We start from the raw sequence: 21,985 nt of genomic DNA, 5'->3' as shown, positions 1-21,985 counted from the left end.
TTATACATGAAAATATTACAAATGAAGAAAGTAATATGTTCAACGTTAAATTTTGAGTGACAGGTGTGCGTCTGCGTCATTCAAAAAGCTTGGCTCTTTTATCTTCAGAATAATTCCCGCCATGATTTCTTGTATATGTTGCTCGAAATATACATTTTAAATTAATAATTTCTAAAGCATATAGAAATAATTATTCCTTTTGTATTAATTATTAGTCAACTTCATTTATATTTTAATTCGTTTATTAAAAAATGTTTAAAGTGATGTAAATATTTTGTAGCGCTAAAACTTATTTGAATCGAGTGACATAGCCTCGAACCAGACGGCAAACTCAGGCCACGAACTCTCGAACCCCTCGTCCTCCGCAGGATCTAATTTTATTTATACGTCAGGTGGATGGATTACGTGGAAAACTTTTATAAGAAATAATAAAACATTATGTAGTGTTATAACCTTTCCAAAAAGGTGCAGTGGCTCGTCACAAAAGGATATTATAATTTCAACCAATCAGGCATTTATCGAGTTTCAAACCCGCGCCATCTTCATTTTTGAACAAAGCCAGGTTGGATATGCTAGGAGCGAGCTGAGACCGGGTAGTAGTCCGCTTTGCGCTATTCGCGCCACAGTCGTCAGTACACGGCACTCTCCACTCCTGACTGGTTGGTCTCTGTCTCACCCTCCTTTCCCCTCTTTCTTCCCCTCTGCCCCTTGGGTTTTCGCCTGACGACGCTGCTCTCTCGGGCATTTCGCCGGAAACCGACGCCGCGCGAGGACACGGAGTTTTGTTACGTGTACACATTGCTCTATCTTTTTCATCGTTTGTAAGCAGACACGCAGGCATCTTGCCCAACGCACGTATCCACGATGAGCAGCAAGGAAAACAACGAGGTCGCTGTCGAAAAGGTGACTGAGAACGACAAGGCTTCCGGGGACGCGAAGTGTGAGATCAAAGGAATGAAGAGGCCAGCCGAGGTGAGTTGTCTTGCTTTTCCCACTTGATTTTTTGAAGTACCACTTTCTCGATCTTTTTCGCGATTGTACGTAGGCAAACACGTACACACAAAAGCACGTACACGCCGGCTTACACCATGCTTCCGCGCCACGCTGCTTGATCACGGCATTGTCTACTGTTTCGGAATTGTATTTATATAAGTGTAGAGAAGTTTGTGAACATTTTTTTGATTGTATTTTTTTGCTTACACACTTAACCAAAATATTTCTTTTATATCTCAGGATAGTAAATTATGATTCTGTTCGCAATATCGTTGTATTTTCGTGGACAGGCGGGTGGGCGGGCAGTTGAGTGGCCGTTTCAACCGACTGACGGCATGGTAGAGGATAGGATGCCGGCCGGCATTTTCATTAGGCTTCATATTTTCACAACGTTAAAAAATATATTTACTTTTTTGTTTTTTTTCGAAGTGTAAAAAAGTTTATACAATTACGATGTTTTCTTGATTCAAGCTGAGGGGACGCCATCGTATTTCGCGTGATTGCCACGAGCATGATGGTTCGGTTGATCACCCCTGTTGTTACAATGCCGTCTATAATTACCGATCTAGCTAATATCAGATTCAATATTCTTTTGCTTGTATTTTGTTAAAGTAAACCTGAAATTCGGGCGGGATATCAGCTACTAGCGCCATGTGCTCATTTCGTGCGTTTTCGTGTTATGTATTCTTGAAGCATACTTCAAGTATGTAAGATTTTGTACAAATTTTGTTGAAAGCATGAATTATGTTACTTGGCATTCTTTCCACAAGATGGACACCATTTGTTTTTTATCTAAAGTATCAGTGTTAAAAGTAGGAAAAGTGAGTATCCCGCGCATTTTTCCGACCGTCGTTGCTGCCGCCACCACCACCACTACTACCGCTGTGGGTTTCCATTATGGCGCCCGAAACCAAGCCCGCGTTCATTGTGCTCTCTCGCTCGCTCGTTCCATCTTCTCCCTCCTTCCTCTCTTCTCATGCTCTTTCTCACCCGCGCTCGTTCTCTCTCACTCTCTATGTCGTAATTGATCGATAATTCGTTGTAAGAGGGTTAATCGTGTCTGACGGACGATCGATAGACTAACACATATCTCTTTCAGGTCGACGTGTTGCTCTGAAATTGTTTACCGATCTGCGTGCATAAACACCGTGTTGAAGGCTTCCTTTCTCGCTTTACTTCTGTCTCTATCTCTCTCCCCCCGCTCGTTTCAGTTTCTGTTCCCCTCTGCCCTCAACTTTGCCGGCATTCGGTTCTCTCTTTCTATCGAAAACCCCACGCGCGCAACCAGCAGCAACGCCATGTATTATATACCCGTGTTTCTCCTGCCTCCCTGTTCTTTCGTAGTATACCGCGTAGTGTTACGAACCTTCGAGAAAACATCGTTGTAATTTTTCATCTTAAATCGGACCGTCATTCGGTGTCGTGATAGGAGCCGCTTATTTTTAGTCAATAATACATTGTACGACTGTTACTATGGAAGTTATAAAGTGAAATTCGTGGTCGAAATTGCTGCTTATCCATGCTCTCGGTCTGTATATAGAAAGTCGTGGCGGCGTCTTCGTGAAGCGCCAATAGTATGTCACGTGGAAACCACGATCGTACTTGCTTTTAAATAAACTGAAATATTATTGTACATAATGACATTCGCTTTATTTGAAAGATAAAAGCCTACAGTAGTACATGCTTGTTTCTTAATTTCACTAAAATTCTATCGAATTATTAGTTTTAAAGTAATTTTGTAAATGCAATCTATTTTCATTTGTGATTGGCACATTGACGTACTTCCGTTATTACGAAGTTTCATACTAAATACAATGAATATTACTTTCAGTACTTGTAGATTTTATGACGCAAGCGCATATAGATTGTAAAGAACATGGAAGTGAGGAAAAAGGCGGGAGTTTCAAACAGTGCTTCGGTTTTGACATTTATACTCAATTTTAATACTAAATTAATGTATATTATTATTTTTAATTAAAAACCTTATTTCGCCTTCTATATCTCAGTTATTATTTCATTCATATATATATTACTTTTAATATACTTAGATTTAACCTCAATTTTATACTATTATTGTATGAATAGAAGTAATAATTGTGTGCTTATTATATTATATAATTAGTATTATATAATTGTTTTTCATTAATAATTTGTAATTTATTTTCCGATTATTTAATTTAGTCTTTTATTGACAAGCAGAAATATTTCTAGTAAGTTAAACATGATCAAATTAATACGTATTACAGAAGAATTATATAACGATTATTCATGGCTTACTCGAACAGACGAGAGAAATGAAATGAGACTATACGATAGGTTATGAACGTTGGGTTATCTGCAGAGACCTCGTGATTAGTAATAACTTGATAGGTAATCGTGTCTCTGGGATAACAAACAAAATCGTCATTTCATGACCACTGGTATTTGTACGTCACTGTCACTTGCCGTTCGTTGTGAACTACCCGACAATGACATGAATGTAATAGCAGTAGTACTAGTTGCTAACAGATTCTAGTTCGAAGAAAACGTTTCAAGTTTCAGTGATAATGCCATGCTGCTCGAAACAATGGGTTTATGAATTACAAGTTTCTTTTTTCATCGTCTGATGTTGATACATCACAGACAGATTTTGATATTCATGCTATTAATATTTCACTACAATTGTTAGGCAATATTATGAAAGTATCATTGAATTTTATAAGAGAGATTAACAGACATTGATATTTGTACCTAATATTCAAGTCTAGTATTCTTGCCTAGTATTCAATTTTATGAAATGAGATATTACGTTTAACTTGATAAAAGCACTTGATAATATGAGACGATTACCTTGAGACATAGTATATTCTTGGCGTTATAATTTTTAACGCACGACGATGATTAGACTAGTGGAATCTGCATATTTAAATATATGTATTTTTTATATCTCTTTTATAATACAAGATATTAATTTATATATATATTTTTTTTTAATTTGGTTAGACGTCGTAGCGGGCTCTTAGTCCCATGCATGATATCCGGGCACGCTGCTTCATGTTTCTCTTCTCCCCCCTTTCCCCTTTCGTGTGCTTTACGCAGCACGAACACATCCCCTTCTACAAACATGTATCGTAGTCGTCTACCAATCCCTACGTTTCTCCCACCATCTAGTCTTAGTCGATTCGTCCCTTTGATTGGATGATGCAGTTCTGCGAGTTTTCTATGCTCTCTTTCCTCGTACTGCCGATAGACACGGCGCGTGTATGCCATTACGACAACCCACCCTGGTCACGAGTAACGCTGTATGAACACGAGTTAAGGTACCGGCATTTCAAGGATCGTGTGAAGCGTACACTTTACAAAACATTATCTTTTCATTTTTATTTGTCTGGACTAGGATTCGATACCAACTTCTTAGATTACTTATATTTCTTAACTTCATATGAATGTTGTGGTAGTTTGATAAGATTGGATTTTCCGGTACTTTTATTTTTAAAATATACGAAGAATCAAATTAACAAATATAATTGTTAAGAAATTGTTAAATAAACGAATTAAGTTAAGAGACTTTTTGTGAAATGCGCGTTTCTGTTTATCGCAATATTTTTTTTAACCACGCCTGTTAAGTTATCAGGCTTCATATATAGTGATAGATAATATACTCATCGATTCTAACTTCAAAATTTTCCTATGTTTTTATATTTTCTTTCTTTCTTTTCTTGTGTCTTATGTGTCTATGTTTCTCTTTCTCATTAAAGAAATCATCATTTCTTTTTGTGCTTCCTGTTTCGCCATATTTTAACGGAAAGTCCCCACTACTTTTCTTTCCGTATCCTTACGTTTCTTGGCGGGAAGGGAATCTTCTTCATCCGTTTCCCCCTCCTCTTTATCTTGGGGGGCGTCAGAGTTTCTCCTATTCTTGTAATTCTTTTTCTAGAATATGTAACCTTTAAGTGTATGGAAATATAACGAAACTGAAAGATTTATTTTTCATTTAATTTTAATTAAAAATATTAAAACAAATATTCATTAATATCTGAAATGTATGATTATTAATATACAATTTACTTTATATTTTAGGAGAAGAATGATGAAACAAAGAAACAGAAGAAGGAAGAAAATGGTGATGGAGAAGTAGAAGAAGAGGAAATAGAAGAGGAAATCGAAGAGGAGGAAGAAGTTGACGGCGATGGCGAAGAAGATGATGAAGATGACGATATGCCAGAAGGAGAAGAAGATTTAGAAGAGGGAGAAGGTGAGTTAAAGAATTTTTTAATATTTCGCAAAATGTTAATGATTTATAGATTCGCACGATTCGAAGTCAACATTTCGTGACCTGGTAAAGGTATCGTATACTCGAACCCTTTTGTTTATAGATGAAGAGGAAGATGATGTAGAAGGTGAAGTAGAAGGCGAAGTAGAAGACGAAGAAGAAGACGCATAATGAAAAAAGGGAAAGGAGTATGTAAGTAAGAAAGGAGGTAGGCACATGGCACCGTCGTCGATCTTCGGCAGTCTTCTCAGCAAACACTTACTCTCATATTGAGTGGTTGGTAGCAATGTTGAATACCCATCGTGCCCAGACCCTATTGCCTCCCGACCTACGAGTAAAAATTACCACCTCACCGGAGTTGTGGTGGGCTGACACACATTAGAGGCAGCCGCAGTTCTACTGTCTTGGCTCTTCGCAATTCTGGTCGTCTAGCCATCACCAAATGCTATTAGGTAGTTTGAATGAAAATTATATATTCGTCGTAAGGAGCTTGAACGTGCCGATTCTGTTTAATATCTAACTCCTTCGTGCGCAGTCGTACGTTTGGTGTATTGTATATGTTCCGAAGGCGAATTTATCGTTTTATCCAAACCACCTATTAACTGGTATTTGCCGTCATCTGGCTTTCTTCGCGGGACAGTTTTATAACGGAAACTTATTTAAGATATAAAAAGCTCTATTGTATTTAAATAGTGTAAAATGAACATTTGTGGGTGATGATTTTTTTACATTTGAAATCAAATTTACGTTTGTAGTTCGACGAATGTCTCTCACCTTGTGCGCGTGATTGATTTTCCTTTTCGACCTATATGTGTATTTGCAATGACTTTACAGGAGCGCGAGCTTAAAAATAAATAAATAAATAAAATGGATCAAATGGTGCGTAAAGAAACAAAAATAGCAAATAAATACATAAAGCCGGAAGGACATCTCTCGACATTCGTTGTATATTAAAAAAAGAAAAGAGAAGATTTTAATAATCTTTAAAATATCTGCTTCGTGCTCCTGTTTGATCCGAGAATAAAATTTGAGGTTAATACAATGCTCGCGCTAGGTAGTGTGGATGAGTAATGTGTGACTTTAACATTGCATAATAATTATACATAGCATGTATAAAGTTATGGAATAAGAAACATTTTATTATTAACGATAATATTATGTAACGTAATGTAATGTGAAGAGGTTGTTACAATTTAGACTTCGAGTATATAGAGTAGGGAGAGAATTTTTATTTTACAAAGCACAGATATTGCAGAACAATTTTTTATTTCTTCAAAGTAAATATTCCATTTGTTCAGTATATAAGTTTTTTGTATTTACGTAGTGACTTGAAAACGAAGTCATATAATGCATTTCAAAAATCGTTGAAAATTTAATGCAAAAGTCATTAAGGATTATAACAAAATTAACGAGGACACTCTCCCTATTCGACTGCACTCATTTGAGCGTAATTCATTCGTATTTTATGTACGGTGGTCCTATTTTGACTTCATTGTCATGGACTACTCAAGCAATGATTCGTTGACTGTCGCAGAACGGGTGACAGTATTCTTATTATGACAGTACTCTGTGCACACGTTGATCAGTGTCTTATCAATGACGTACCCACAGAATTATTAATGGTATCAGATAATTTTTAATGAGTTATAACACGATTAACTGGTTACCAACAATCGAAATATATATGCTCTTTGTGCTAGAGTCGGTGGATCTTTGCAAATGGAATGGTCCATGCCGCCACTTATTTCGGGAGACTGGTAGACAAGAAACGGGTGAAGAGACATTGCGGTTACGATACCATTGTACCATAGCTGCATAATAAATAAAGGTAACGATAATTTGAATGCGAGACGATGTCCCACGTTTTAATGTACAAATATTTTCGAATGAGATAGTTAAATAAAACGCAGTTAGATCAGAGAAAATGATTCGTTCTCGTAAGTAGTAATGGGTTTAACTTCCGAAAACAAATTACAGTAATAGCAGTATTAAAAGAATTAAAAAAAAAAAAAAAGAAGAAAACTGCTATTCGTGGACTGAATCCTGCTACATTGAATCCAAGGAGATGGTATGGACTGTGTACAGATTCATATAATAAACCTGATTTATTTGATGTTACAATGGGAAGAAATAACAAAATTCAAGTATACACCGTAAATAACGATACATAAGCCATATAGCAATTTATTCTATTGTTTACAGGCCATACCATCTCTAGAACTCTGTTATTCTACGGTTTTATACACAATCTGCTACTGTATTTACACGTGTTCACTTCAAGATAGTACCTTGACAATTATTTTGACAAAGAACTATCTTAAAGTACAGGTGCCTGAGCAAAAATGAGTACTTTAGCGTTCATAGTATACAATACATACACTATAAGCATAGGTCCATTTAATTTTATTGATACAATACCAAGCCCCGTTTGCAACATGGTCAAAACATATGAGAGTAGACTTGCGTTTTGTACTTTGAGCCAGGGATCACGGAACTCTTCTCTGCTCTAGTACTTGACGCGATTCTGAAAATTATTTACTGGTGCTAACGGGTCTTACAATCAATCAGGCTGAACGCCCAGATACCGTTACATCCCTACGTTTGTTAGGTAAGCATAAAAAAAAAAAGAATCTAAGAATCTTAATGAATCTGGTAATGAAACATGTCACGATTAAACGTAAACAAAATCCTAGGCTAAGAATTTGGTTTGTGTGTTCATAAGTCTTGTTCAAACTACTTTTGTACAGGATACCATCGCATCATCACTTTCGACGTAACAGTAACCGATACCACAGACTATATTTCTGCCCATTCCATCAGAATTGAACTTTCATTGTATTTTTAAGTAAATACATTTTGGAAAACAACAGATGTTTTTTTATTCTTCACGTGTTTGTGAAGGAACGCCTATTTATTACTTAATAATTACTTGACAGCCCATTTTTTCAAAGATACTTTAGATTAAGAATGTTTTTCGTACCTTCTGTGTAGATATAAATTAAGGACTATATGTAACTATGCTGTGTAAATATTAGAGAACAACTTATAATAAAATATGTACGTAATAATGTGATACACAGGATAAAATATTACTGAACTTGAATATCTGTTTATTTACACATATAATTGTATGTAAAATTATAATGTATTCTTAGATGTAACTGTATATATAGTAAACATATGTACTTAAGTATAATGTTATTTGTATCTGATACTGTTTATTTATAAACTAATTTCTGTAATAATAATTATTTTAAGGTAATGATAACCGGGTATCGAGTAAATGGTAATTCATACTGGAATATTACAATCGCGAATAGTCTATGTATAAAATTTACGGTGGAATGTAACCGTAGTTATTAATACTAAAGTTTAAGGCAGAAATTTAAGTATAAATTCAACGTACCTGGACGGAACATGTATTATTGAAAATTTTTTAATCGGATACATATTGGGAGCAGAGCAGTGTGCTCAGATATTATCCCTAATGCAAAAACTATATTTACAAATAAATTTGTAGTAAACATAAATGTGTAAAAAATAAAAATCAAACATTTGTATAAGCGTACAAAGATATGTAACAAAAATTAATGTTTATGGATATTTATTTTAGCTAATCAATTTGTACGAATATTGCATGCAGATTGTCTTACAATATACACTGTATTTTCTTCACTATGAGTTTTATTTTATACAATAATAATTTATATTGAGACACTTTGCATGCACGTCAAGATGTGTAGATTTCAATACACTTCGATCACAGTCACAGCATTTTGTATATCACTTAAATCGATAAATATTTGTAATTCATGATATTGAAAATAGTGAATCTTAGAAATTATATAAAAATACCAACAATGTTTATAATTGATTATCGTTTGAATAAGTATTCTACAAAATTATACAGTAATGTACTGCGATACAATCACAACCAATTAAATATTAATTACACTATATATTCGTTCGAAGAAATTTTCGTTCATAGAATAATGTTTATACAACGTATTTTTTAAAATGTTATCAAGATCAATAAAATGTACGGCTTTTCAGTCGTCAACTTCCCGCGTTGGTTTATACATATTATTTAATGTGCACAATTCTTGAATGGTGTTATTAGTAATTCTTGTAAAACTATCGGTCATGTTATTACTTTCTTCGACGTTGCTTGGCACCGCGTTTGCTCCTTTGCTCGTTTCCGGCTAAATTTAACAGTAGCTTAATTTGTTAATCATTTAATACTGGCAAATAACGAATACAGATTTGTAATACGTACCTTAGAATCTGAAATGGACAATCCACTCGATAGGTTTTCAGAAAGAGCAGTACCAAAAGCAGCAAGTTCTGCCGAATCAAGTTGATTGAAACTCAAGTCAAAACTGTACTGTTGACTGTCCATATCTAAAACGCTTGTAATATCTGTTGCTTCTGCTCCACCTGTTACATGATTTTTTATTTCATAATAATTATACACTGATTCCTGCGGCTGTGCTTGTAACATGTCATGTATATATGGAAATTGTTGTGGATACGTCCCAGTTGACGATTGTTGTACAATATGACTACTTGTTGATGGATATTGAGGCGATAGTTGTGATTGAGTAAGTGCTGGGTTGTACGGACTGTACTCCATTGGTGACGTACGACCTGGCGATACTTTTGGTCTGTATAACGTATTAAATGTTTTTCAGATTCATTCTTCTGTACATCACATTTTTAAACTAGCAGTTACATACAAACTTCCAATTACCTCAATGTTTGCATACTAGATTGTGGTTGTGGAGAAGTAGTACCTATAGGGTACAACGGGAAAGGTCCTCCACTTCCGGCTGGTCCTCCATACGTAGATATCCTTTCCATTGGCTCCGATTTGATAATATTAAAATTGCATTGAATCCGTTGATTTAATATCGCAGCATCTATAATTACGATAAGAACAAATAGATATCTACTATCAAATAAACAATTAAAATAACACAGATTTATTATTTTGTTACTTCATACAAATTATATTTGTCTTGTATATTATTTCGGTACAATTTATACTATGTTACTGTTCATGCACAATATTGAAAATTAATATTACAAAAATTATTTAATGTAAAAAATGCATGTAATGATTTATAAGCACATAAGGATTGCAAAAACATACATTTAAAAATGATCAAGCAAGAACAGGAGAAATCATGAAATTTTGAAGTAGAGGAAGGATAAATTCTAGAGAGAATGCATGCAATATTATATATTTTCACTCCAAACGTAACTCGGTAAAAATTGAGTGTCTTGTATTGTAATAAAAAATACAGTCAACGTGATTAGCAAATATCAAGAAATTAAACTAATATTACCATGTCGTACCTGAACATTTTTTCTAAATATTCTTTTAATCTGAAATTGATTGGGAGCAGAATAAAAACACGTCATTTTATCATTAAATAAGTACGTATATATATATACATAAATATATATGTATATATACACACATCATATATATATACATACATACATACATACATATATATATATATAGATTGATATATTCTGTATATATATAAGTCATACATTATACAGACATAGCTTTTCCTTTCTGAAAGCTATTTATAAAAATCTGTATTGCCATACAAATATTGCACATAATTTTCATTCTTATCATTGTATTGCTGCGTATTTTAGTACAATATCTTTATATGAGAGCAGGGCACTTGTATATTATTCAAATTATACAGCCTGTTTTTGTAACACGTTATGTTATCTTTAACAATGTACATTTTCGTCGCATTAATGGATATAAAAATAACACCCATTCGCGCAATCATCGGTAATAATTATAAAAATACAATTTTCTTTTAAATGTACAAGGTCACTGCCCTCTAGTCATTCAAGTACAAATTTCAAACATTTATATAAAATACGTTCTTAAAAAAGTATAAAACAAGATCTTCGTCAGTGCGTGAAAATATATATATATATATACATATACATATATATATACATACATACATATATATATGAGTATAGTATTTCTTAATACAATGAAGGTTCTAATCCATGAAAAGATATTACTCTTTGCACAGCAAAACTTTTTTACAGCCTTTACAATGTCCATCTTTTTTTTAATTTTGAGGCATTGTTAGGTGAAATTTTAAAAATAAAATATACAACAATAGATACAAGAAATTTTTAAATTTGACTGTTTTCAGTGTGCAAAGAGATTGGATTAATTGTATAGTTAGTATGACATGACGTAAGAGCGCTGAAACATAGATATTCTGACAAATGTAAATTCGCGATTCATAAAAATACCATATACATTTTCCAAATGTACAAGTTAGTCCAAATTTTTGGAACTTCCAACAAATTTCCTATATTCGTCACAACAATCATTACAACAAATGGGGCTTATAAGCCCATCAAAAAAATGCACAACATACTGACTGCTGGCATCACTGAGTCAGCTTATTAATTCTTTTATTCCTTATATGTTGTATATTGAATGCGAAAATTTTGTTATAGTACAAAGAAGTAGGACCAGCAATTTCGCATAAGTATAGCACAATGTACTTTAAAAAAATTTGATGACACGATGACGCCAAATACATCATTTAAACCCATTCCCGGCAAAGCTGTAGAATTGAAAACAATTTGATAAAAATACTCACGCTTCTCAGCTTCTGCCTGTACATGCTTCAAAACTAGTGCGTTTGGGCTGTTATTAAACTTTTGTCTCTTTCGCCTTAACGAATCAGGATCATCTATAAATAATTGTACATTAACCACGTGATTTACAAACATTATTATATCAATTTTTTCTGAAGACAAAAGAGCCCTACGAGTTTCAATCGAAGTTGCCTTACCACTGAAAATATTATATTTGCACAAATTATTAAATCTTTGGTTCAGAATAACTGTAGAGTTATAAGCAAATAAAACAATTTTCATATTTTAACTATAAATTAAGTACTTATTCTAAAACTAGAAACAAATAGATACTTATAAAATTGGGACACCATAAAAAACTTAACAACATCTCATAAATAGTAAAAAGCGATGCGCATGATTAAAAATATAATACGTAGCAACGCCATAAAATTTGACTAGAAGAAACGCTAGCTCTTTGACAATAAACAACAAGTTTTAGCCAAGCTTATGCTTTAGCTCCTTTTCACGATATATATAAAAGGCTATAGAAAGCAAATAACAATTTGTACCCTGACTAGAATAATATTGAATTCGTTTCGGTATGTTTTACTCAAGGTAGTACAGAAAAAGTAGCATTTTCATTAAAAATTTAATATACATAAAATGCATCTTAAGGACACAAGCACGCTCAAGTTGCGAGAATTTTAAGTTGCAATCGTAAATAAGCAACTTTGTTTAATCAGAATGCTTTGTATTTCTGAAAATGTTTTAAAATTTTATTTGCTATAGAAAAATGTCACTTGCAAATGGAAGTAGACTAGAAAATACATCAGAAACACGAAAATAAATTATGTTTCTTTTTTATCAGGATAAATCTTTCCACCTTCCACAGGACTATAATAGAAAGACATTTCATCAAATTCTGAAGCAGTTGCATGTGGTGCCATAGCAGTATACAGTGCATAATGTTCAGCTTCTGTTAATTCAATTCCATATGGTGGTGTTTCATCACCTTCTAATCTAAGCGATTTCAAGCTAGTGGTACTTACTGCACTAGATTTTGGAATTTGTAATTGTGAGCTACTTGGTATGTTATCTGTTGTCAAATAAGCAACATTTCCTGCAGGACACAAAGATTGACTATTTTCTTTGGATATATTTGAACCTGAATCTTTATCTTTCTTTACTTTTTTTGCAAACAATTTTGAAAATAGTCCTTGTTTTGAATTTTTAGTTAGAGTACCAGGTAAGGAAGGTAAAATCTTATTTGGTGCTTCAACAAAGGAATCAGGTGTCGTATGAGAAGATATAGGACGAGGTAGAAGAGGCATAGAAGGCATTTTGCGGATACGTTTTGGTGGTAAAGGCGGTAATCTCTCTTCCGTTTCCTGCGTTCCATCTCTCTTTATAGTTACTGGCGAAGGACAAGACTGATTTGGATCTGATTTTGGTACACATACGTCTTCGTATCTTCTCTCGTTTAATAAATCGATAAATTCAATGGGATTTTTCATAGCCATTTGTAAACTAGTATAAGTTTGATTATCACAAACGTCAATATCTATGGATTGATCGGTTGTATTTTGTTCAAGGGCTGCTTGAACTAACTTCGCATGTGTATCGGCATAAATTTGATCTAACTCGGCCACTTGTGTCAATAATTCATTGAAAGACTTATTACAATCTTCTTTCACTTCTGGTTTAAAATCTATTACGTCTTCTTTTTCTTTGAGAGATATCTGACCCTTTTGTACCCATTTTCCTACTTCCGAATAATCGAACCAATCAGATTTATTTTTGAATATTTCTGTATGCTTTAATGCATTTGTGTTTTCAACAGTACTGTCAGATTTAGTACGAGTTATAGTTCCAGAATTAGTATCATTTGTATCTTTGTCCATGTAATTATCATCAATTTTGTACATTCTATTCATTTGTTCATCTTCTGTAGTTTGTTTCTCTTCATTAATTGGTACTTCGTTGTTTTGATAATCAATTACGGTGTTTTTATTTTGACCTATATTTTGTGCGATATTATGACTAATTTCTATACTTCCATTACAGGAATCCAATGTATTTTTTACATTGTATAAATCGCTTAAAGCGCGTAACGCAGAAATTTTGTTATTCGATTTTTTTACATTAAAATCATCATTGTTGTTATATTCGTCGATATTGCGCGGAAATTTTGGTGTAACGTTTGAAAGTAATGCCGATTCAGTAGCTAAGATTTTACTAAATGTACTATAATCTGTTTTCTTCCTGGCAAATGCTTTCCGTAAAGACCAGAAAGCAGGCCTACCTGCACCAAGGGGTAGCATCTGAAAAGGTAACGGTTCGCTTGTTGCACCATCCGACGGTCTTTTGAGTTGAATATATACTTGCACCGGTTGTTCCACTTGCTGCATGCGATAGGTTGGTGTTCTGAATGCAATTGCTGTCTATTAACATACATTAAATTATTTAATTAATTCAATGCTTGAAAATGTAGAATATATAATCTTGCGTAATTTTATGCAAATGTTAAATGTTGTACATACTTGTTTATGTACATGAGCGGGCTGAAAATCTCCGAATCCTTCCCAAACTACTTGTCCCTCTTTCTTTTCAAAGAATCTAACTTGTATATCTTCTTTTGCAACTTTTTCACATAATAAAATCATTTCCATACCACCGGCGACTGACGCACTACAATGACTGAGCTTGCATATGACAAGATCTGACATTGCCTCTATAATATTTAAATATTTAATATTTAATTATTTGAAACACAATTAAACAGTTGATTTTTTGAGAACTAAGTATAAGCTATTAAATTAAACATACTTTTATCAAATATAGGATCAGATACAACTGGTGGTAATGGTACATTGAATTTCCCTTTCTGCGATCCTTCTAAGAAAACTTGAAAGCACAATCTAACTGCATTTAGATCAATACTAGTAGGCTGTCTTTTATGTTCGAAGCCAGCTATTAAAAAATGAAATATAATTTATTTTATACTACTATACAGTCAAATAAATCTATTGGATTTTAACTTACTTCGAAAGGGATCTACACGAATTTCCTCTCTTATTCTAAGTGCCTCTTCAATATCTTTTTTTTTAACACACTGAATACCAAGATTTGCAAATGTGACTGTCATATTTTCCGATGAAACTTCTACTGTGCAAACACCTCGTTTGCATGCTTCCTTTCCAACAAGATTATGAGGATGAGGTCTGTGTGGTTGATCTTTTGTTACACATGATACTACAACTACAGCCCGGCCTTTATATCCAACTATCTGTAATCAGTAGACTTTATTGTTATACTAAATTAATCTTAAACAAATAATACTTTTAATTTTTACTACTTACTCTTATACTAGGAAATGTTTTATTTTCTGGGGTGCTGTTTACACCAGGTATACTACCAGCAGATCTGCCCTCACATTCATAGCGAAAACGTAAAGCTTTACTTGCTGGTTGTTCTATTATTTCAACATATGGCAATAACCGTCCAGTGTTCATTTCCACTGGCAGTTGCGCTTCTCTTTCATTACATTCCACAAACCCGGGATCGGTAGTTTGGATGACTTCAACTAAATAAACAAAATATATAATAAAATTTTAGAATTAAAATCTAATATGTAGTTCATTAAAATATAATAAAATTTTCTATACTCACTGACATCACTTATATTTATATTTCCATCACTCATATCATGGAATTGTTCCATGCCTTCTTACTGTTTATAGCATTGAACAGTAGCCATCTGAAAATTAATTTTTGTTTCAATATATACTGTCATTTCATGTTGCTGAAATAATTTTTATATCATATTTCAATGTTAATAAAAAATTTTCTTTTAATATCGTATTTAATATTATATTTCTTAAATTTGTTAAAATAATAATAATTGTAAAACAATAGACGAGTCATAAAAAGTTTCTTTACTCCTCGATGTGTGTTTTGATGGTTTTATCAAAGGAGGAAAAGTAACCACATGACCCGCACTTCACAGAAACCTCGTAGCATCGTGCAAAAAAAATTTTGCGCGCGTTTTATTAAAATGAATAAAGATGCAAGTGGCTGAATATTAATAAATACCTAAAAAAAAGTAAAATGATAGCGCAGAAGGGAAAATTGACTTTGGGTTTGATTTATTTGATGTAAAGAAAATCAAATGTTCAAAAATGTGAATCGCACATCTTGGCGGAAAATATATTTATGTCGCAATATAGACGATGATTGACGTAGAACGTGTTAGGCGTAACTTTTGATTAGCACCAGCGATTGGATTAAACGCAAGTTAACGAGCATGGATAGAAGTTTCGTGTTAAACTTCTAACCAGCGGAACGACAGCTGTTCACAGGTATACTTCCAGAGGCACTGCACACAAGTGTCCCAAGGGAAGAGAAACGAGAGTAGAGGGCAAGGAGGGATGCCACGCTGATCCAATCATTATTTTGGGAAAGCCTAGGTTCGTACAAGCCGTGCAGCTATAATTAAACTATCGTAGGACAATGTGACGAGAAAGACTTGCCTGCAGCTTGATCAACATAGTGAGGCACTTTCGAATCTAAAAGCACACGCACTGTTTTGGATGATTCTTCTATCAGGAAAAACCAGTGTTCCTGAAATTTCTTTAATAAAATGCAAATGCACACTGTGCTAAGTAATTTGAAAAGATTCGAGTTAATATTCAGATCTGCGATCAAAATACTTTTATTTGCGAAGCACTGCTGCGCACACCATTCGCACGCGACATAAAAGCGTGCACGGCCGTGACTAGAAACAAGACTTAATGCGGCACAACATTTCGCTCGGACTTTGTATCGGTACTGACATGCCCGTTGCTTTTGATGGTAGGAGCAATACGCTTCGTGGATATGCGCAAGTACGAGTACTCTGACAATTCTTACTCGCAGTTAGCAGTTGAAGCAAGCGAACGAGTGTCAGTATGTATACTACACTACGTTTCGGTTTACTTCCTTGAATTTCATGCATTGATGACGTCAAATTTTTTAACATTTTATTTTCAATATTTTCTTCGTATTTTTTATCTTATATTTCATACAGGTTCCACTTCTTCTTCTTATGCATTTTTATGTATTGAATTTGCGAATTAAAAGTCATAAAAAGATTAAGTATGTTCAGTGGCTTCTGGTTTGAACGTACTAAATATCTTGGACCTAAAATAAATTTGTGTCTAAGGTTCATCGAATTTATCATGTGTAGATTAAAATTCAGGGACGTAGATAGGTTGTCAAAGCCTAGGTGCCTGGTACCCAATGACTCATACAGACACGTCACATAATCCTGTTTTATCATGTGAAATTGTAGGGCGTTAAATAATCATAAATTTCTTTGAGATTATATGAAATGTTGTTTATCGCGAATATTATGTTCAACAATAATTACTACCTATAATTTTTCACGTTATATTTTTAAAACAACTAAAAGTTTGTAGTTTCTTTCGCTACTTTTGTTATCCTTTAGAAACAAATTCGTAAATTATCTACTGCAATACTAGTTCGAGCTTTCAACACATTTCGCAATGTGAATAAAGTCAGACCTTTGTGGTTTGCGATTATACTGTAAATTAGATCTATACATTACATAACTTTTAATCGCTTCTTACGTTCATCGTTGTAGGTGTATTTGATGCATGTAATACCATGAAGTACGCATAGTATTCGATGCATGTAGTCGTGTGACGGATCGCAAAGTTTGATAATCGAAATAATTAACGTGAAGGTACTATATATGTGAAGAACTTCAGGGTGCACAATTGTTTAATTTAAAAATATCACTAGTATATGTATTTGCGTTACTTGTATAGTGGCGATGATCTTTTGTCTTTTCGTTCTCGCTCGTTTTGTTTCCATGACAAGAGCAAACAACGTTAATAGATTTTGTAAAGAGTTTACTCGAGAATAGCGAACGTGAACGTGATGCCAGAAACTGCGATCACTCCGAAAAGCTCGTCTTCCCTGAGTGCTTCGACAAACTCCAGGGAAGAATCGAACCAATTTTTTAAGAAACGATTAACGCGATGTATACAGCATAACTTTCTAACGTACTCGCAACTTCCCGTAAGATGTCAGAGACCCAGCCGGTATTATCGTCCACCGAGGACTTCCTACAGATTAGCCAGCCTTGCAACCATTAATCGTACAGCTGCAATTAGCACGGCGAAAAGTTGTCCGGATAATTCAACATGCTCGATATTTCGCTTGATTGGAACGCCACGATGCAAGAAAAGTTTATCCATGATTGATTTTTCGCCTTTGATAATGGATACCGAGAGCTGTGACCATAGGTAAAATTTTTGAAAAATATATAACGATTTGTTATCGATCGATTAATGATTCTTTCGTAATTTAGATCAGACAGTAATTCAACTATAGAGAGAGTCGAAGAAAAAGATAAAATTAAAGACATTGGTAGCGACATAAGAATCGGTATTGGTATCAAGAAGTGGATGGAGGGATTTGCAGCGTCAGACTCGGAGGAAGCGTATTCCCGATTTTTCCAAAATCCCAAAAGAGCGGCAAATTTAGTGTGCCATGTACTTATGCTGAATGCTTGGAGACACAGGCGCAACGAGGTTCATTGCCTTCAAGACACGATCGACTGTTTGAGCCAACAGATCAAGCACCTACATTTACAAATCGTCGTTTTGCGTCGACTGCTCGACGCGGAGAATAATCGTGTCAATAAATTGATTAGTGATGTTCATCGCACGAAAATGCAATTCGACGAAACACTGAAAGAAAGGAATACTTTGAAAACGGTAATCTTCGTAATATTGAATGGAAAACCGATGAGTCTCGGTAATTAGGTTTTATTTAATTACCGAAAACTTGAAAGGGAAAAGTAATACCTTCGTGCGTTTGCTAACACAAAATCGTAATACTGCGTACGAGTGAGGAATATCAGCTACGTATGATCAACTTACGGACGGTGAACATGAGAGTTCAATGACGTGTATCTAACTAGAGGGATGACGCTAGCATAAGAGCTCGCGACATGAGTTTTAGGACACGCAATAATATAGTTACCGCGATGATAGCATTTTTGGCATTTCTTGGATAATCAGGAATATCACGTGAACAAGTTTAATAGCTGCAAACATTGCTCCTCTATTAATAATAGTCTTTTAGCTTTTGCCTCGTTAAAAGTTTGTCATATTTTTGTAAAGAAAAAGGTTGTTTACACTGTTTTGAAGATCTTTCATGATACTTGAATATTTGTGCGCAAACAGGCATTTATTTTGCCAGGTGTAATGGCAATGTGCGTCGTAGCGTCCCATTAATTAGTATATACTGTACACGCAAGCGAGAAGTTGGCACCGGTCCAACATCTAATTGTGAAGCGAAAGAAGAAACTGTATCGCGACGACACCAGCATAGATAAAACCGGTTATAGATACTTTCGGGGATTTACAAAGTTCAACTTAGCACTCGGCCATGTTTTCATGAACTATGTTACCGGTCATTTGCAGGACAAGCTGGCAATGGAGGACGAGATTAAGCGTTTGACTGAGCTTTCCGAAGAGAGACTAGTCGCAACGGAGAACGTGCGAAATGAGCTATTCACCGTTCAAAATCAGCTTCATGCACTGGACGAGCAAATGTCGAGGGATCGAGAAAAGCTACTGAAATTACGAGAAGATAAAACGATGCTTCTGGAAAAGGCTAGATTTCTAAATAATTCTGCATTTTACTCTATAGACAAGCTTTAACAATGGAAGCTAGCGTTAGCTACGAGTTTACATACCATGCCATTGTAAAAATTGATTTCACTCGGTGACTCATTGTTATGCTCGCGGGAGACGAGTCCGCAAAGAGGGTGGATTCTCGGTTCGATGCGGATTTCTACTCTTTTCTATGAACGAATGAGTCATCCGTATGCCCTTTCGGGTTCAAAGAACGAACTCTGTAAAACGACTGCAAGATTAATTGTTTAAGGTTCTTAGAAAAGTACACATCTCTTGAGAGTAATGGAATTTTCCGTTTAGCTCCTTTTTCATTCGTAATAATTAATTATTTTATTATTTCGCTTTCACGAAGGTTTTGTAATATCCGGGGGTCAAGGGTGTTAATAAGAAACTGATTTACTTGTTAGATAGGTCAACGCACGAAAGGATATAGTTCGCGGTTGAGTCACACCGTTTCTGCTTCATAGGTGACTCAATAACATGTAATACTCCTTCTTTACTAAGAAAAGGGATCGATACCACTTGACCTATTAATTCTTACTCGGCGTAGAATCTAAACAAAAATCGCGACAATGCTGGCCATGTAAAATAACTCGCGTTACTTCGTGCAGTTTATCTTGATAATTTCGTGAAACAGGGATATTTACTTATCGATTGCTTCTCACAGTATTTGCTTGGTGAGTGCACATTAAAAAATGTAATAACTTTTTCAGGTGGCCGCCAACGAAATATTAGCGACAGAACAGGAAGCAAGAGCAAACAAAGCGGAATCAATTATTGGGGAGTTACAGTCGAAACTTACTGCTCAGATTGCTTTGGTCAAGTCTTCGCAGGAACATATAGATCAATATTCAAAGTAAATTCAATGGATATAAATTTCATTAATTATATTATTTCAATATGAATACTGCATCTGTAGGGAATTGAAAGTTAAAGAGAAGGAGAAAATCAAGTTGATGAAGCGCTTAAAATTGTCTGAAGATAGGGAGAGATCTTTAAACTTGCGTACAATTTCTTTGGAAGCTCAACTAGCTGATAAAGAGGTAGCCTTACAACGCATACAGGCAGCATACAATTCACAATTGTAAGTTTTTGTATTGATTATTTGAGAGTGGCAAATACTAGTTCTATTAACCTATACCTATGTTAGAACGGAACTAAACGAATTGAGAGATCGTTTGATGCGGCAGTCACAAGAAGGGGGTTGGAGTAGTAGAATGTTGCAAATAGCTGGTAGTGTTGTGCGGGCGCCAAGGGCTATACTACGAACTTTATTATCAGGTCCAGTGTAGACTTCTTAGGCTTAGTTTGGTAAGTGAGACATAGATTGCTTGCTAATTACAAAAATATTGTGATTACCCGTTGTTGCAATTTCAGTTGTAATTGTTCGAGCGTGATCGCGCCGTATTTTGAGTTCCGTATTGAAAAGAAGGTTTAAGGTTTAAAAGGTGAAACTTCGAGGCTGACGATGATGATTGATAGATAAAGGAAAAGAAAACGAGAGAAGATCTTACGTACGTATCGAGGAAGGAGTTATACGTGGTCGCGAAGAAATGGAAGGAGCGAAGAACAGTTTCAAAATGGTAGCAAATTTTCGGGTACTTTTATCATGAAAATTATCTTTTTTTTATTTATATATTTTTTTTTTATTCGTGTATTTTCTGATATCATGAGCTTTATATGTGCAAGTATTTTAAATCGAAAAGAAACGAAAGGCTTTGAAATATTTAACTTTACATACATTAAGATATTGTACAATATTGAAAACTATCCTATAAAGTTCAGGATGGATAAATAAATGCAAATATCATGTGCTTTTTTAATCTATATTTTACACCTTTTTTTCATGTAACATGATAAACTGATAAAAATAAGATACGGTCAGCATCGCTCAATTTATTGTAGAGACTTATTTCTTCTTGTTACGAAACATCAATAAACATGTTTAATAATTGATAAATAGGTGTATACGTATGATCGTAGTTGATCATATATTTTACATAATGTCTACATGTATAGAGATAAAATAAATATGTGTAATAGCACGATGCTCACAATATGCTATTTTTGTCAAAACATGTTACAGTAGATCGTAAAATCTAAGTAACCACGTACGAGTGACACAAATACGACGTGTCTGATCACATTTCTCATTATTGTGTACTTAAGTACAAGATAAAATTGATTTTCGTTTCGTTTGATAATAATATCGTTTCTGGAGTATACTTCTTCATGCTTCTGTCAGTATACTATAGTTCCTTTTTTACTTGAGGCTTTCATACACGATAAGTGAAGACACGGCACAAATTTCAGTGGAAGATTCGTTCTTATCACAAAATCGTTTTATACTTGAGTACGCCGTTAGGTGTAATTTTATATAATTTTTTCGCTA

General features: G+C 34.3%; 3 protein-coding genes across 7 annotated transcripts; 2 read left to right on the top strand and 1 right to left on the bottom strand.

Moving 5' to 3' along the window:
- Positions 1 to 570: 570 nt before the first annotated feature.
- Positions 571 to 8,112, top strand: LOC108548344 (acidic leucine-rich nuclear phosphoprotein 32 family member B). Its single transcript, XM_017901231.1, has 3 exons — positions 571 to 972; positions 5,053 to 5,227; positions 5,349 to 8,112. The coding sequence occupies exons 1-3, from the start codon at positions 865 to 867 to the stop codon at positions 5,414 to 5,416; spliced, it is 351 nt and encodes a 116-aa protein (XP_017756720.1). The 5' UTR covers positions 571 to 864; the 3' UTR covers positions 5,417 to 8,112.
- Positions 8,113 to 9,245: 1,133 nt separating this feature from the next.
- Positions 9,246 to 16,857, bottom strand: Dl (dorsal). 4 transcript variants are annotated; one of them, XM_017900982.1, is made up of 11 exons: positions 15,977 to 16,281; positions 15,554 to 15,641; positions 15,244 to 15,467; positions 14,927 to 15,170; positions 14,711 to 14,854; positions 14,425 to 14,615; positions 14,187 to 14,325; positions 11,905 to 11,997; positions 9,996 to 10,164; positions 9,522 to 9,909; positions 9,246 to 9,447 (listed from the first exon to the last, which is right to left on the bottom strand). In XM_017900982.1, exons 2-11 carry the CDS (start codon positions 15,603 to 15,605, stop codon positions 9,295 to 9,297), a joined length of 1,797 nt encoding a protein of 598 aa, XP_017756471.1. In that variant the 5' UTR covers positions 15,606 to 15,641; positions 15,977 to 16,281; the 3' UTR covers positions 9,246 to 9,294. The 4 variants fall into 4 exon arrangements, with proteins under 4 accessions (XP_017756471.1, XP_017756454.1, XP_017756445.1 ...); XM_017900965.1 differs by lacking the exons at positions 9,246 to 9,447; positions 9,522 to 9,909; positions 9,996 to 10,164; positions 11,905 to 11,997; positions 15,977 to 16,281 and adding an exon at positions 16,414 to 16,857 and having other exon boundaries at positions 12,730 to 14,325; XM_017900956.1 differs by lacking the exons at positions 9,246 to 9,447; positions 9,522 to 9,909; positions 9,996 to 10,164; positions 11,905 to 11,997 and having other exon boundaries at positions 12,730 to 14,325; positions 15,977 to 16,290.
- Positions 16,278 to 21,151, top strand: LOC108548168 (protein CROWDED NUCLEI 3). 2 transcript variants are annotated; one of them, XM_017901000.1, is made up of 8 exons: positions 16,278 to 16,350; positions 17,971 to 18,192; positions 18,258 to 18,666; positions 19,378 to 19,569; positions 20,307 to 20,449; positions 20,513 to 20,677; positions 20,744 to 20,904; positions 20,971 to 21,151. In XM_017901000.1, exons 2-7 carry the CDS (start codon positions 18,143 to 18,145, stop codon positions 20,883 to 20,885), a joined length of 1,101 nt encoding a protein of 366 aa, XP_017756489.1. In that variant the 5' UTR covers positions 16,278 to 16,350; positions 17,971 to 18,142; the 3' UTR covers positions 20,886 to 20,904; positions 20,971 to 21,151. The 2 variants fall into 2 exon arrangements, with proteins under 2 accessions (XP_017756489.1, XP_017756484.1); XM_017900995.1 differs by lacking the exon at positions 16,278 to 16,350 and having other exon boundaries at positions 17,825 to 18,192.
- The last annotated feature ends 834 nt before the right edge of the window (positions 21,152 to 21,985 follow it).

The sequence above is a fragment of the Eufriesea mexicana genome, unplaced genomic scaffold (genome assembly GCF_001483705.2).
Source record: "Eufriesea mexicana isolate 0111107269 unplaced genomic scaffold, ASM148370v2 scaffold474474835, whole genome shotgun sequence".
In the NCBI taxonomy this organism is placed as follows: Eukaryota; Metazoa; Arthropoda; class Insecta; order Hymenoptera; family Apidae; genus Eufriesea; species Eufriesea mexicana.
Note: the sequence above shows the minus strand (reverse complement) of the source record. Positions and strands in the feature narration are given on the sequence as shown.